At 44.9% G+C, this 17,493-nt stretch overlaps 1 protein-coding gene across 1 annotated transcript in view; it reads right to left on the bottom strand.

The window, feature by feature from the left end:
- The window catches only part of CDH9 (cadherin 9), an 84,525-nt gene that overhangs the window by 33,782 nt on the left and 33,250 nt on the right, over positions 1-17,493 (bottom strand). Inside the window, exons 3-4 of the mRNA XM_083747252.1 lie at positions 6,124-6,243; positions 3,442-3,609 (exon numbers count right to left, since the gene is read on the bottom strand). Of these exons, the coding sequence (XP_083603378.1) occupies positions 3,442-3,609; positions 6,124-6,243 (288 nt within the window). The remainder of the gene's footprint in view (positions 1-3,441; positions 3,610-6,123; positions 6,244-17,493) is intronic.

Raw genomic sequence — 17,493 nt, 5'->3', positions numbered from 1 at the left:
CCTTGCTGGCATGCTCAAAGAGGACAGGTGAACAAGCAACGATAGGAAGGAGGAGAAAGTCAAGGGGCTCAAGGGCTCACTGGTATTGCATGTGCTTTGCATGCAGAAGATTTCAGGTCCAATCTCTGGCAGTTTCAGATTTCACTGGGAATGTGCCCTGTCTGAAACTGTGGAGAGCCATTGCCAATCAGTGTCGACAATACTCTTTTGGAGGGAGCAAAAAAATTGCCTTGGGTCATGGCCACACCATACGCTGCAACATAGGAAGCTGACATACCAAGAGCACACCATCACTTTAAAGCAACCTTATGTGACTTTAACTGACACACATTCTCCCAAAGAATCCTGGGAAGTGTAGTTTGTTAAGGGTGCAGGAGCCCTGCAAGTGGTCTCCTGACAACTTTTGGCACCCTTAACAAACTACACTTCCCAGGATTCTTTGCAAAAAGCCATGACCGTTAGAGTAGTTTAACAGTGCTTTAAATATATGGTGTGTGTGTGTGACCGTGGTATAAGGTCCTATCTTGCTGTGATCCCTGCCCATCTGCTGTGATGTAGGCCACTGTAGTGGCCAACACTGTCTATTTCTGACACTGGCCCTGCCCTCACAGGTAGAGTTCAGATAAAGCCTGAGCTGGATGTTACACTCAAAATCCAAACAGCCACCCTCCTTTCAGAAAATAAATTTTAGTGGGGTGATTTAGACAAATAAGTGGTAGCAGGAGGGTATGCTTCCCTTTCCCCACCCACAGTATTTCTGCTACAGATCTTTCCCTTGAGTCACTTCTTGAGTCACTGTATCTAACATACAGTGGTATATCAGGTTATAGATGCTTCAGGTTACATATGCTTCAGGTTGCAGACTCCGCTAATCCAGAAATAGTACCTCGGGTTAAGAACTTTGCTTCAGGATGATAACAGAAATCGCGCTGCGGAGGTGCAGCAGCAGCGGAAGGCCCCATTGGCTAAAGTGGTGTTTCAGGTTAAGAACAGCTTCAGGTTAAGAACGGACCTCCAGAACGAATTAAGTACGTAACCAGAGGTACCACTGTATGTATCTGAATGTGTGTGAGAACCTGGAACCTCTTGGTAGGGACAGCAATTTGCAGGGAGGGGTTTGTACCTTGCAACAGTAACACCGGGCAAGAAAAGTTGAAAACACTCATTTTCAATCTCCACTCTAAATTAGCTCTTTCCAAGAAGGTTTTTCCACAAACAAAGCAGTTGTCAGGATATGAAAACTGAGTTTTCATATAGTGGAACAACTGTATGATGACATGAGCCTTCGTGAGTCAAACCCCTCTTTGTCAGGTGCACAAAAGCTTATGCCACAATACGTTTGTTGACTCTTAGTGATTTGATATGCCAGTGAATAAAGGGCACACTTACTTGTTATTTGAGGCTGTAACTAAAATAATCTAAGACCTTAAAAAGAAGGCACACCAATCTCCATAGGCTCTTATTTCTTTTGTGCTCACAAAGAAGCCACAGGGAAGACTAAGAGCTAAATAAAAAACCCCAACAACAGCAGCCTTGATATCAAAGCTTCTTTATGGGTACCTTCCAATATGTAGTCTTTATGAGACTGTCACTGAGTGACATACACTACAGCAAAATATATGTGATACTAGCCTACTTTGGGTTCGCCAACTTCAGTATGATTAATTACTCTATCACACCCTTGCATTTTAAGCAGACCTCTGAGCTAAGTCATGAGGAGAAGTGAATACATATATTTTATAAGCATGATAAAAAAGTGAACAAAACCGATAAATAGTAGAAAGCAGAGAGCGACCGATAGGTTACAAAGTTTTAATTTAGTTGGGCTTTGTGGCTTTTGAAGAGCACCAAGGTGGGGTACAAAAGGTAAAAGGTAAAGGACCCCTGGACTGTTAAGTCCAGCCAAAGACAACCATGGGGTTGCGGCACTCATCTTGCTTTCAGGCCGAGGGAGCTGGCATTTGTCCACAGACAGCTTTCCGTGTCATGTGGCCAACAGGACTAAACACTGTGATGGAAACCAGAGTGCACAGAAACTCTGTTTACCTTCCCACCACAGTGGTACCTATTTATCTATTTGCACTGGCATGCTTTCGAACTGCTAGGTTGGCAGAAGCTGGGACAGAGCAATGGGAGCTCACTCCGTAGCGCGGATTTGAACCACTGACCTTCCGATCAGCCTAACAACACTGTCTGTGGCTCCATTTGTGAGAATAAGTGTCCGAATAGGAGAGCTGTTGTGATTTGCATCATCCATGTGTTTGTATGAGCACAGGTGTTGCAGCATGTGCTGCAGTGATCAGGCACATCATGCCGGTTGCAGCAACTTCCCCTTTGTCACAGCACCACCATCAAGTGATGTGCAGTTTGTGAACGAAGCAGGACAGAGAAGGACAGTGGTGGCTATTTAGTTATGTGACTCTGGGATGTGACCTAGATTGTGCACAAGTTAGATTCCCAGCAAACAGAATGCAACCCTTTGCCCATGTAAGGTGGCCCGTCAGTGGCTAAAAGTCCTGGACATTATTGGACATTTGGCAGGTCAAAATATATTGGAGTTGCTGCATTCTGTTTCATGGTTTATGAGCTGTGCAGAATCAGGATTAAAGCTATCACTTGACTCTTCAAAGCCCTGTGTACCTGAAGGAGTGTCTTCTCCTACATTGTCCAGTCCGGATGCTGAGGTCCAGTTCCAAGGGCTTTCTAGAAATTCCCTCGCTGTGAGATGTGAAGCTACAGGGAGCCAGGCAAAGGGCCTTCTTGGTAGTGGTTCAAAGTGTTGGTGCTGACGTTTAAAGCCCTAAATGGCCTTGGCCCAGTATACCTGAAGGAGCGTTTCCACCCCCATCGTTCAGCCTGGACACTGAGGTCCAGTGCCGAGGGCCTTTTGGCGGTTCCCTCACTGAGAGAAACAAGGTTACAAGGAACTAGGCAGAGGGCCTTCTTGGTAGTGGCACCTGCCCTGTGGAACGCCCTCCCACCATATGTCAAACAGATAAACAACTATTTGACTTTTAGAAGACATCTGAGGGCAGCCCTGTTCAGGGAAGTTTTTAACGGTTGACTTTCTATTGTGTTTTTATTATTTTGTTGGAAGCCCCTCAGAGTGGCTGGGGCAACCCAGTCAGATGGGCTGCATATAAATAATAAAATGATGGTGATTATAATTCTACAAGCAGCAAAGCTTTGTGCACCTCTAGCTTTTGTTTGTTTGTTTGTTTGTTTTTGCTTGTAGACCTAACACTATTATGGGAGTTAACATTGTTTATTTCCATTGGAAATATTATATATGTATGTATGTATGTATGTATGTTCCTGTGTGACCTTAAATAGCTGCAACATCAGAAGTGCATCTGCATTTACGTCCCCAGATGGTGAAGCTTGAACTACAGAGTTTAAAGAGGCTTTTTGAACACATCTGAAGTATTAAATGGTTCATACTCTGGGGGAATCGAGGTGGATTGTCATTGACGTCGGTCAGCGTGATGTTCACTGTTGTGGTTCCTGATAATCCGCCCATCTGGCCGCCCATGTCTTTTGCCTGGATGACCACTTGGTACTGCTCTCGGTTTTCTCGGCTCATATCAGGCAAAGCAGTCTTGATGATGCCTTATAGGGAAGAGAAGAGGGGGAGGAAATATGAGATTGAAGGTGGGAGTAGGTCGAAGGAGAGTATTAAAATGGATTTGTGTCAGATATGCTGTGCCAGTTAATCCACAGTAAATAAACAAAATTGAAGGTGTATGCACTGAAATAAGGCTTTCAGTCCATGACGAGTTTAATGTCACAGCAAGAAAAGAGGGAAGCAAGAAGCTCCCATTACTCAGTGTTTTTAAATTGGCACTAAATCAATGTAATTATCCTTCTGGGGGGGGGGGGAACAAAAATGGTTACATCTGTCATAATGAAAGCTTTCTGAAAACAACAACAACTTTGACTGGTGGTTATTTTTCCATTTAGGATGAAAGGCTGCAATGAACAGGAGTTTGCAGCCCTCTCCAAAATCATGGCAGGGACTGAAGCTATACATGCAGCTGAATATGGTGGAGGGATAATAATAATCAGTGCTTTTTTTCTGGGGGGATGAAGGGGTACACATACCCCTAAACATTTTGTGAATCTAAGTTTGGCCTCACTTAGAATCATAGAATCATAGAGTTGGAAGAGACCACAAGGGCCGAGTCCAACCCCCTGCCAAGCAGAAAACACCATCAGAGCACTCCTGACATATGGTTGTCAACTTAGGGGCAGTATTTCAATATGAGCAGGAAAATGAGAGTTCCCCCTAAACTTTTTTTTTAAAAGCACTAACAACAACAACAGTTCAGACTGTAGTTAAGGAGGGACCACATTTAAAAAAAAAAAAATGCATGTAAATAGGAAATGCACACATCAGGGGAAAGGATGTGCTAAGCTTTTGTTTGTTTGCTTGCTGTGCTACTTTCCTACACAGAAATTAGGGTCACAGCCATGCCATATTGTTACACCAGGGAGGGGCAGCAATCCAAACCAGTACCCACCAACTACAGTCTGAAGCAATACAGTTCACTCTTCCACTCTTCAAGCCATTTTGCTGTACTTTGTCATTTTTCAGTATGGGAAGACCTAACCAGAGGAAATAGTCCCCCATCCCCCCCAAAAAGATGGCTGCCTAACCTTGATGGTTCTTAGAACAGCCGGGATGGAATGAGAAGGTGGGGTTTGGGATGGTAGGAAAACAGCATGCAGCTGCCTTCATTTCAATGCACTCTTTCCACCCATTATCAATTTCATCATTTCTGCTCTGATTGGGCTCTGTGCAATTTAGAAATCACAGGGCATTCCCCCCCCTTCCTCTCCCCCCCCCAAATTGTATGGTTTCTGAAAGTGGGTCATGATTTTTTATTGAGCTGGCTCAGAAGGTTCCATTCCCTGCCTCTTGCTCTCATTTTGCATCAGCTATTCCAAAATATCACACAGCCGATGCAGCATCCAGCAGCTGTGGCTTGGCATTTGCCACGCTCATGTAAATGATATGCAAATGAAGCCAGGCAACCAGGTTTACGAATCAGCTGTCCTTCTATAGTTCACAGTGTGGCTGCAGTATGGCTTTGTCACAGAGCCAGCTAAAGAAGAGGATGCAAACTGGGCATTTGATGGGGGCTTGAAATCAGCAAATGTCCCTCCAAACATAAAGCATTGTTGTTGTTATTTTGTGCGACACACACAAGAAGAGACATTATGAGGAAATTTGCTGTTTGTTCAACTTGTCTCTTCCATGTCTTGTCCAAGGACCCCTGTGCCCCTGCAAAGATGGAGTCAGCAGTAACTTCTCCAACCAAAGAATGCCCGTTTACCTGGTCCAATGGTGGGCAGCACTTGCAACCTGGCATGATGGCTCCTGACTTCCCGCGGAGCCATATCATGTTTGTTTGGGCTGTTGGCCCTTTCCCCTGACTTCCACGATGCTTGCAGAGTTCCCACCAAGCCCTGGTTTGAATTGCGCCAATCCATGGTGGCTTAGGGGGGCGAGGCCAGGGATCGGCTCCCACTGCTGAGGTTTCCACTCTGGTCCACTCCCAGGGCTTAAACTCAGGCCGGTGCTGCTCTTTTTGTTCAGTCTGCCTCTTCCAGGTTACTAGGGGCCACAGAGCATGCCTTCCCAAGGACCCCTCTGCCCACCCCCAAAAAGGTGGAGTCAGCAGTAACTGCTCCAACCAAATAACAGATGAACATGAATAGTACAGTCATGTCTCGGGTTGAAGTAGCTTTGGGTTGAGCGTTTTCGGGTTGCGCCCCGCGGTGAACAGAACGCGTTACTTCCAGGTTTTGCCGCTCGTGCATGCGCAGATGCTCAAAATTATGTCACGTACATGCGGGGAAGTGGTGAATCGCGACCCACGCACATGCAGACGCGGGCTGCATTTGCTTCAGGATGCGAACGGGGCTCTGGAACGGATCCCGTTCGCATCCAGAGGTACCACTGTATATGAATATATCAATGAAAAACCTTTGAAAAAACAAAAGAAAAATGGGTGAAAATATAAGAAAGAAATACTAAAAGGACTGACAACAACTCCAGATAATTAGAATAAAGCAGAGCTGGCGTAAATAAAAGGAAGCCAAGTCAATAGACATTCTCACCTGTTTCTGGATCCACTGCGAAGTACGGCTGGCCCTGAAGGATGCTGTAAACAACTTTGGCACTGTTGCCATAGTTAGCATCATCAGCATCTGTAGCGGTCACTTGGATAACAGAAGTACCTGAAATAAGGAGCAAAAGAACAACAATGGGGTGGTGAAAATCCACAATATGAAATGAGGTTATGTATATTGGGCATAGCACTCGACTGGGAAGACCCAGGTACAAATTCCTGCTACGTAGCAAAATCCACTGAGTGCTTTAGTCCAATCACCTACCTGTGGGGATGAAATAGGGTGAAACCCCATGCCAGCTGCTTCGAGCACCTCGGAGCACAGGTAGGATACATAAAAACACAATTTAAAAGGTATTATTTTACTCATCAGAAGTGAGATAATTAGATAGAATTTAGTACTTGGCTCCTGCTGGACATCAGTCTGGGCTAACCGAAATAAACCAGAATCATGTTGTTTCAGGTCTTCTAAGGACACCTTTGTGACACCAGAGGCCTGTAGGCCCTACCTTGTCCTGCCCAAAAGCAGCCAAAAGGATGCTAGTTAATGCTGCAGATTCAAAAAATTACCAAGGAAACAATCAAGAGGCTGCAAGTTAGTCAGTAGAGTCAGTTGGAAAGGAAACACTGATCTCGCCCTGAAGAGAGGGATTTAAACAAATCATTAAAACATCACTGAATAGAAAAACTGGTATGACAAGAGATCACATACACTCAGCACAGCATGCAACTGAGGAAATTTTAAGAAATCAGGTGTGAGAGAAAAAGAGAATATAGAATAATAAGAGGTCTAGGGGAGGAGAAGGGAAAGGGGGAGAAAAGTGACAAAAGCCAACGAAAGTGTCAGCCTATCTTTGAGCTGGGCCTTAGCTTGGCAATCACACCAATGAACTTCATTCTAATATTATTCAATCAAGTTATATACCCCCACCTTTCCTCCGCAAATGAAATTCAGGTGACTAATAGCATCGACAGAATAATTAAATCACAGTAATATCAGATCCTCCAATTGTCTCTAATTTTCAGGGGCAGGCCTGGATTTACATAAGCCGCCCCGGTTTCTGATTTAATCCTGGAATGTCCTGCTTTTCCTTAGGTCGTCCCTACTTTCATCGGAGAAATGTTGGAGGGTATGGAATAAGATGTCCCCATGGCTTTTTTTTTCAGCCAGTACTCACCACTTAGGTGGGCGCCATTGCCATTCTAAGAGAATGACGGAGGTGTTCATGGTGAACTTCTTTTTTTTTCTAGAAAAATAGCACTGGACGTCCCTATTTTCATCAGAGAAATGTTGGAGTGTATGTCATTTCTCAAGAGCAGTAATATTGATTGTAATTACTAAGGCTTGACTGAGCAGGGACATAAAGTTCCACAGTCCCACCCATAGGCTTAATAGAGACTCACCCACAAGGCTCAACTTCACCCACTGAGCTGCTGAGGGTTTTTTTCCTCCCCTGAAGCAGGAGTGCCTATAGAAATTAATGAAGAAATCCAGGATTTTAGCTGAGTTCTGATAGGGCTGTGTAGCACACCTCTCCTTCAAAACCAAAGTTAGCAGTAAAGACATGAATTCATACTGCTTTATAAATTGGGTCTTATTTCAAATGGATAAGAGAGGGTGGGTTTTTGCAGGGAGGGGTTGCTTTGAAAAGATATAAATGTGCACGGCACCTACATGCATGTAAATGGAGTGCAAGCCTTCTGCATATGAAGGAGCCCCAGATTTGAACTGAGAAAGGGTGTGAGGGAGGTTTCGGAATGAAATTTACCATAACACGATGTATTTTCTTGCAGAAACCAACCTCAGCCCCCCTTATAGCCTGCCATAGTAGCAGAGTAATTCACTGCAGATTTCTGATGTCAGTTATTCACTCACAGCCACAAGTCTCCCTTCCTCAAAATAGGGGACAAAGAAAGATGATAGTGTTGATATTGATGGGGCCATTTTAAGTATCTTTAAATAGCTTTTTAAAAATAAAATAAAAATTCACAAAAATAAGACAAGTTAGAAAGGCAATGAAGTCTTGGGGGTTGCTTTTTGTGGATTGGGTGTGTGTGTGTTGGAAGATACATTGCTTCCAGATCACAGCTATGCTAAAATCCTGGATGTCATCATTGGTTTACATGGGCTGCTTTCGTTCCAAGACCAAGAGATGGGTTGGTCTTATTATTTCCTTGTATCTCTGGTTTCACCTCAAAATGAAGTGAAAGGTCTCTGCTCAAACCAGGGGCAGCAATTATAGGGGGCAGGAGGGGCTTGGGCCTCCTCAATATTTGTGGGCAGACTGAGCCCCCAATATTGAGACGGTCACATGCCGGGCAGGGGCAATACAGGGAGGGTGAAGATCACTCTCTGTGCCCCCTTCCCCTGACACCGCTGGGCAAGCACTTGGGGCAAGCACTTGGGGGGGCTCAGCCCCCTGCCCCAAAATATGGAGGGGGCCAAAGCTGGGTGGGACACAAGGAGGGCAAAGATCACACTCAGTGCCCCCTTCTCCCCACCGCCTATGGGAGTGCTCATGCCCCAGGTGGGGGCCGGACGTGCCACGTGACACCAGACCTCTTCAATGGGGTGGGGTGGTTGTCGCCCCTGGCTCACACCATACACTTAAAGCACTATTATGCAACTTCAACAGTCATGGCTTCCCCTAAAGAATGCTGGGAACTGTAGTTTGTTAAGGGTGTTGGGAATTGCCCCATGATTCAGGGGATGGGGCAGGTGGTAACTGTGAAAGTGCAAGAAAATGCTTTAAAATGTATGGTGTACTGTCTAATTGAAGAGCAACTGCAGCTTCCACGGGGTGTCATGAGAGATAAACACTTCATTCTTTCCACACAGTAATGTTATTAACCTCTACAATGGCGGTTCCAGTCACCCTTTTCCTTCCGAAACAAAATGCCTCAAGCACTTACAGGAAAATCCTATGCACGTCCAGTCCTCAGACTTGCAAAGTTTCCAGCAGTATTCTTATTTTAATTGCTTTGGGTCTGCATTTTCTTCAGCTGGATATGTGGGTGTCTGAACTTTCATGAACACAATTTAGAGTATGACACACACTCCCCCCCCCCAAAAAAAGAGAGTGAGTTCTGAGTTCGGCATCTTCCTTCTTAACCTGTCAGTTTTGAGGACGCCATCTCCTCTGAGGCCCCTCTCACTTTTGCCTGTTTCGTTCGTGAAGAGCCGTTGCTCATTATTGCTCAATCTGCGCCTGTAACAAAGACAGCACAACACACAGAGGCGCAGATATTTTCAGTCTTCCAGTGCTTTGTGCTCTCTGTATAAAATTGGATCTGACATGGTGACGTGAGTACAACATGGGGCTATTATTACTCTGAAATGCCCTTGCTGTGGATTGCATTTGATTTAGAGGTGTGTTTAGTCAGTGAAGGGGACTCCTGCTTGCTCGTTGATAAAGCATTACTATGAGTGTTGCAAATAGTCGTGACTGCAGTCAAATTAAGATATTATTTCCAAATGGGGAAGATTTTTCTCCCAGTAATTTATCAAGGAAGTCATGGCGGAAACATCTGGCTGCTTTCATGCTTAAGATATTTTATGGCTCTCAGTTTCTGGACAGCAGAATAAAGGACTGTAGGTTCAACAGAAAACCCGAAGTCTGAAGCATAACCAATTTGAGGCTTATTCTTGTACATTTTGAGAATTTATATTTTCTGTTTAATGCTCACTGCCTCCCCATCCCACCCATCCCACTCATGAGAATATGGTGTTCAGTTCAGTGGGCTGACCTGCATTGGATATTTGTGACTATGGCTAATATGTGTGTGAGGAAGTTTGTGTGTGTGTGTTTTATTATAAGTGTGGTGGTATGAAACTGGACAAGAGCATCTCATCACCATTTTGAGGGGACAAGGGGACAAGGAAAGGAGATTCATGCTACCATTTTGAAAATCCGACAGAGGATGAGGTAATTATTTTTCTATCTGTAGTTTGAAAGCCAGGGCAAGGCTGTTCCTATCTATTTCCTGAATACATATTCACACTATAACTATTAATCCTGGCTTGACACCCATGTTCAAGGTTTTCCAGAAATGAGGAGCCATAACCTTGAAATGTGGCCATTTGCTTCCCCCCAGTCATCATGTTCCCAGAAATGCATGCCTTCTGCCACCTTTTTGTTGCTGTGTGGAATCATCCAGTGAAAGCTTGTTGCAGTTTTCAAATAAACTTTGGAGAATTTTTATTATTTGTTTGTTCAGAAATTGCCAACTATGAACAATTTAGCAAAACCTCTCAAACTGGTATCCTATGCATAGAAGAAATTGTGTTGCTTTTAACTATTTTTCCACATGTTTACTTACATATCTTAATGCATTAGTAAGTTCCTATGTTCCCAGTAGCTATATTACTCACACCCAACAAAAAAAATCTTGTCTGTTCCAATTGTCCCCTGTTTACCAGGCAGGGATTTAGAAACAGTTCAGATTTTTTTGGATTAACCATGTTAAGTAACTTTTCTATGTGTTTGAAGGCAAGTTTGTTTTGTATGGCTGTATAGATTGTATCCAGACTCATTTAGGATTTAACCCCATTTATTCCAAACCAACAGGATTCAATTCTTTAGATTTCTGTCCCAATGCCCCCCAATTCTCTACCAGCATATAAATCAGGTGTAGGAAACCTATGGTCCAGATGTTATTGTATTCCAACTCTCCTCCACCCCCAGCCAACATGACCCAATAGTCATGGATGATGGGAGATGTAGTCCAACAATATAGGGAGGGCCAGAAGTTCCACACCCATGTTGTAAATGCGCATTCATGTATTTTTGAAAAATAAATAAATAATGCCTGGGTGGTTAAGTCTAGTAAAAGGCGACTATGGGGTGTGGTGCTCATCTCGCTTCAGGCCGAGGGAGCCAGTGTTTGTCCACAGTCAGCTTTCCTGGTCATGTGGCCAGCATGACTAAACCACTTCTAGCGCAATAGGACACATTGGTGGAAGCCAGAGCACACAGAAATGCCATTTACCTTCCTACCACAGCAGTACCTATTTATCTACTTGCACTGGTATGCTTTCAAACTGCTAGGTTGGCAGAAGCTGGGACAGAGCAATGGGAGCTCACCCCATGGAGTGGATTTGAACTGCTGACCTTCCGGTCAGCAAGCCCAAGAGGCTCAGTGGTTTAGACCACAGCACCACCCTCATCCCTACATGTACACTGCATATTCAAGTGCACTGTTTCCTCCAGCCCATAGCCATTTGTCCAGGAAGTAAGTTACTACATTTGTGTGCATTGCAGCTATTCTGTAACAAATATAACCATATCCATGTGAATGTTAAGCACTTTATTAAACCTCTTTTTTCTACAAAAGTGCCAGTTTACTAACAGACCCTGCTTCGCTCAAGGACAAGCTGTTGAAGACTAAACAAATGTAGCATAAAGCAGGGGAGAAGAGCATTATGTGATGCAAAATGGGAGAGCAAAGTGTAAAGGCAGCAGTCCTTGTTGTGAGACTAAATGGGTTGTAAGCACACAAGTGCATCTTTGTCTATTTACACTTGCAAAATCTTCGAGGGCTTGCAACTCCTTTGCTTTTCTGAGTAGCATTAGTCCAGTCTCAGATGCCATTTCCTGCTGGGGTAATAAGCACTAGTGGCTGCAATTGAGATTGTGGGCTTTTTGATTAGGGTGTGCTCTTGTTTCCTTATGGAGCAGGCCCAAAAGACTTTATAATGCCAAGATGATCACTGGGGCCATGCCTCTGAATAACAGTTGCTGAGAAAGAAGAGTAGGAAAGGACTGTTGCCCTCAAGTCCAGCTTGTGGGCTTCTCTTCAGCATATGGGCAGCCACTGTAGAATGCAGGACTTGATAGGTCTTTAAGCTGACCCACCAGGGCTCTTCCTATGCAATTAATATCTTAGATGTGCATGCTGCCTTTCCCATGAAGAGCTTGGGGCGATGTACGGTATGGATTTATGCTATCTTGTCCTCATAACATTGAACCTATGAAGTAGGTGTGACTGAGAGCCTGTTGTGTCCTTGGCCATGCAGTGAGCTAGATGTGTGGTGCATCAAATTCAGGTCTCCCCACTCCACATGTCACACTTGGTTCATGACATTACAGTGGATGCTCGGGTTGTGAACGTGATCCGTGTGGGATGCAGGTTCGCAACCCGCAGCATTCGCAACCCGCAGCAGTGCGTCTGCGCACATGCGGGTTGCGATCCGGCACTTCTGCGCATGCGCAAAGCATGTTTAAGCGCTTCTGCGCATGCACGACCTCCGAAACCCAGAAGTAACCTGTTCTGATACTTCTGGGTTTCGGCGGGTCCATAACCTGAAAAAAACACAACCGGAAGCATCTGTTACCCGAGGTATGACTGTATAAACATTTGGGTGCAGCTCAAACCATACAGCTGCAGCAAAATACATGTGTAGCAGTAAGACTTTTGTCAACGAGAGATTGCTGCTCCCCGCTTTCCAAATTGTTGAGCAGCTGACAAATTGATCTCATGTGCTAACTCAACTCATTTTATGTGTACTGGACAAATATAGATTGCCCCAACATTGAAGAATGAGATGCTCCATCGTGTGCAGATTTTATTGTCCTTTTCTTTGAGTGTCAGAATGTGGTCCTTCATTCCCAAGCCCTGATTACTTTATTTCTGGTGTCCTTTATCTCCTTGAAGTTTTGGAAGCCACTTTCAAAGACTCTTTGCCTGCGCGTTCTACGTGTGTGAAAGAGACTTCACAATAATTTATGTCGCCTTAGAAAAAATGCTGAAGCACATTGTCTGACTATGCCGAAGCCCTATTTGCATACTTTGTAAATATTTTGTGCTTCTGAAGTGGGTCTGCATAATACAGATTGTCTTTGCATTCTACTTTCAAAACAGCTCTCATTTGATATGCCTATATTTTTTTCACAAGTTAGAGACTATTTCTGACATTTTCAATGTTGAATGCATAAAGTTAGCTACCAGGTAAGGGATGGAAGGAAATTTCTAGAAACTTTCCATGCTACTTTGTCCTGATTTACAGACTTCATGAAGGACATATATAATGATACTTTTTAAACATGAGTAATGTCGTTTCTATAGGGATGTGGGTGGCGCTGTGGGTTAAACCACAGAGCCTAGGACTTGCCGATCAGAAGGTCGGTGGTTTGAATCCTCGCGATGGGGTGAGCTCCCACTCCTCGGTCCCTGCTCCTGCCAACCTAGCAGTTTGAAAGCACGTCAAAGTGCAAGTAGATAAATAGGTACCACTCCGGTGGGAACGTAAACGGCATTTCCATGCGCTGCTCTGGTTCACCAGTAGCAGACTGGTCATGCTGGCCACATGACCCGGAAGCTGTACGCCGGCTCCATCGACCAGTAGAGTGAGATGAGTGCCGCAACCCAGAGTCTGCCAAGACTGGACCTAATGGTCAGGGGTCCCTTTACCTTAATGTCATTTATGTGTATCTTCTAATACATGCTTCCTCAGCCTCAGCCCTCCAGATGTTTTGGCCTACAACTCCCATGATCCCTAGCTAGCAGGACCAGTGGTCAGGGATGATGAGAATTGTAACCTCAAAACATCTGGAGGGCCGAGGTTGAGAAAGCCTGTCCTAATATGTACTTTCCTTAAGATGTCATCAAGCTGCAGTTTGTGTGGCTGCCAAAGAAGTAAGCAAGTGGTCAGGTGGCCCAATCCACAAAAGAGAGTTTTGACAACGTCTAAGGGGAGAGGACGCAGGTGGCGCTGTGGGTTAAAGCCTCAGTGCCTAGGACTTGCCGATCGAAAGGTCGGCGGTTCGAATCCCTGCGGCGGGGTGCGCTCCCGCTGCTCGGTCCCAGTGCCTGCCAACCTAGCAGTTCGAAAGCACCCCCGGGTGCAAGTAGATAAATAGGGACCGCTTACCAGCGGGAAGGTAAACGGCATTTCCATGTGCGGCTCTGGCTCGCCAGAGCAGCGATGTCACGCTGGCCACGTGACCCGGAAGTGTCTCCGGACAGCGCTGGCCCCTGGCCTCTTGAGTGAGATGGGCGCACAACCCCAGAGTCTGTCAAGACTGGCCCGTACGGGCAGGGGTACCTTTACCTTTACCTTTAAGGGGAGAGAAGGTTTTGTCAAGGTGTAAAGGAATGGGGTGGGTGAGTTTGATGAGTGAAGCGAACAGTGACTCATCCCCTAGTAATAACATATATTTCTTTGTTTTCTATATCCCCCCCTTGCCCCAACAAAAATTGAAAGGTACAACATTTCCATGAAAGCCTATTAAAATGATGTAGCTGAAGGCCAAATAATAGTTAGATATGAAGACCATGCTCTCTGCCTTCTTCTGAAGCCCCAAATGACTACATTTTCTGCTCATGATACCTTTGATAAAGGTTCTAGGTCCCAATATTCACTGTATATGGGTTGAGCTACCCACAACTACTAGTCATTATGGCAGGGGAGGCTGGCCCATTTGGGTGAATGTGACATAGCACCACTAACCTCAGTAAGAAGTCCCCACATCCCTGCCTTCTTAAAACCAGTCCAAAGAGGTGTCACTGTAACCCCTTCCTCCTTAGTCTCAATGGTCTCATGCAGGAAGGATCTGCCAGTTTTGGTTTCTCATTTCTCTAATGTTAAATTCAGTTTTCTGGATTTCTGAAGCAATCTACATTAGGAAAAAAACAAACCCTCCTAAAAACTAACCAGCAATTTTGGTGTGGATTTCTCCTAAAAAACACATTGTTGTGTTCAGTTTTGACATGCACATTTTTTGCAAGAATTTTATTGCTAACATAATGCATTTCTATGTATTGTTTTCACTAATATATAAGTCTTTGTGCACACTTTCCCCTAATATATGCTTTTTTGGTAAACATTGTTTTGGTGCAGAGCTGCATCACAAAATTCAGCTAACAGAACAGGTGTTTATAGAATAAATTCAAGTTATAAAATGCTGAGCTCTTATGAAATATACTCAACCAGATGAAATGCAGCCTTTAGCTTTTAATTAGAAATCTGAAGAATCTTGCAATGAAGTGTTACAATTTAAACTGCTAGCGGGAAATAGGAATGCCAGCAAAGAAAAGGAAAATGTATCCAGTCTTGATTGATTACTTTCTTCATTCCCTGACTTTTTACTATGCTATTCAGTCACAAAGAGAAGGAAAATATGCTTTCTCATAATTTCATCCACTTGCCATTCTTCATCTTCCCCTGTTGTGTTCAGCAGAAGGAAACCATTGTATGTACTGTAAGTTGTGCTCTCACACAACAACAAATATTGAGCCAGTCACTTGCGTGATCTGAGTTTGCACTCCAAAAATACCATCCAGAATGTTCATAGCAATGTGTGCAGGTTCCTTAGCAGACAAACCAAAGTACAGTAGAAAGAATTTCCCAGCACCTGAGAATTGCTGTGATATAACATTATTTTCCTAACATGAGGGCAGAGAGAGCTCATCAACATGGGAAGGAAGCCCATGTAGGAAAAGGAAAACTCTGATCATAAACCTCTGTTGCCTTGAGGCTATACTCATTTGTGAGAATGGTGTTGGGAATAAACCCCAAGAACCCATAACTTCTACTTTGCAGGACATCCAGCAGTGGAGGAACCCTCCCTGGCACCCGGGGCGGCACAGCCTGGAAGGACTGTGCATGTGTGCACACTCCATACGGAATGCCACACATACGCACTCCGTACGGGCTGCTGCACAAGTAGCATCCCGTACGGAGTGTGCATGTGCGGTGACCATACAGGATGGCACACATGTGCAGTTTGTACAGGCTGCCGCTTGCATGTGGCAGCAGTACGGGCTGCCGCTTGCATGCGGCGGACATACGGGCTGCCGCATGCAAGGCGACCGTACATGTTGCCATGCAAGCAGCATCCCATACGGACTGCACATGTGCAGCAGCCATACGGGCTGCCGCATATGCACAATCTGCATGGGCTGCCGCGACATCCCATACGGGTCACACACGTGCAGCAGTCCATACAGTCGCCATGTGAGAGGCAGCCCATATGGACGGCGCACGAGAGCAGCTGTCCATATGGATGCCGCATGAGTGGTGCCCATACGAACTGCACGTGCCCTTGGCTGCTCTGCAGCTGGGCGGAGGCAGGGGCCATCTTGTCACCCCTCCCAGAGTGGCACCCGGAGCGGCCTGCCCCCTCCGCCCCGCTTCCTACGCCCATAAGGACATCTTCAGGATAAGAAAGGCTAAAGAGCAAACACTACACAACTCTGGAGTAAAGTCCCCAAGACAATTGGATGGTGTCTTGTGAGCCTCCTTTCAGCAACTCCTGCAGCCAAGCTTGTACTGTTTTCCTTTGGACCCCATCAGTGAGACCAAGAGACAGGTCTTGTAATTCGGGCAGCTCAGGACCTCCATACACACTACCTAGGCTTTCCCCCTTGAGAGGTCACTTCAGTCCTGCTATGCAGCAAAAATGATGCAGGATGCAGCAGTTATGAGTTACTGGTCTCTGCAGCTGCCACAAGTACTGTGATTCTCCAGCAGTTGGACTTCACTCCCAGAGGTGCCCTCCATTGTCTCTTGAGACTGACGAGTGTCCATATGAAAACATTTGCACATATTTGTCCATTGATTAGCTGGGGAACTGCACCATTTAATTCTCACTAGATGCATAAAGACTTTAACTTTAGAAACTGTTACATTCAGAAAGGGAATTCCTCTCATGGCAGTTTCTCCAATTCTTGACATATTTCACAGAATGCCACTGGGATTTTTCATTTTGTCCTATGCAGCCATATCAGAGCTGAAGGGAAGGGACCTTGACTTAATGTCTTATCTGAAGGACATCTCTAACTGTGCAGAACACATCTCTTGTACTGTACTGCAGCGTCAGCATTAGGTATGCGTGAAAAGTGCTGAGGTGTGGACTTTGAGCCTGTAATGTTTCTTCTTCTTCTTTTTGTCCAGAGATTAGAGAATTATAGTTGATGGGGGGGGAATACTCCAATAAAAATTGGTAGGAAAATGGATCTGTCAAATAATTGCAGGGCACAAGTATGATAAAAACACTTTTTAGTGTTGATTTAAAGGTCACTCTCAGCTTAAACTAGTCAGCTGTGGCAACTCTCTTAGTTTTGATGTTAAAATTATGGGAGATAAAATGCAAATGATAATCTGTTAATTGATGGGAAGAATTGATGGGTTAAAATCTAGTGGAGGATTCTACTGTTGAACTATTCAAGCAAGTTTCTTGGTGAGTTAATGACCCTAAGTATGGTTGTTAATATAACAAAGTGGGTTGTTTTGTGCCAAAGGGCAAATGGGTGGACCTCGTCCCTTACCTGGCTGGTGGGGAGAAAGACAGAGTGCTTGCAAGTTGAGAACATGGTAGAAGCAGGTAGATGTTGGGAGAGAGTCTGGGGTGCCAACCTG

The sequence above is a fragment of the Podarcis gaigeae genome, assembly GCF_964106915.1.
Source record: "Podarcis gaigeae genome assembly, chromosome: 7".
Classification (NCBI taxonomy): domain Eukaryota; kingdom Metazoa; phylum Chordata; class Lepidosauria; order Squamata; family Lacertidae; genus Podarcis; species Podarcis gaigeae.
This window is presented reverse-complemented; position numbering and strand designations above follow the sequence as displayed.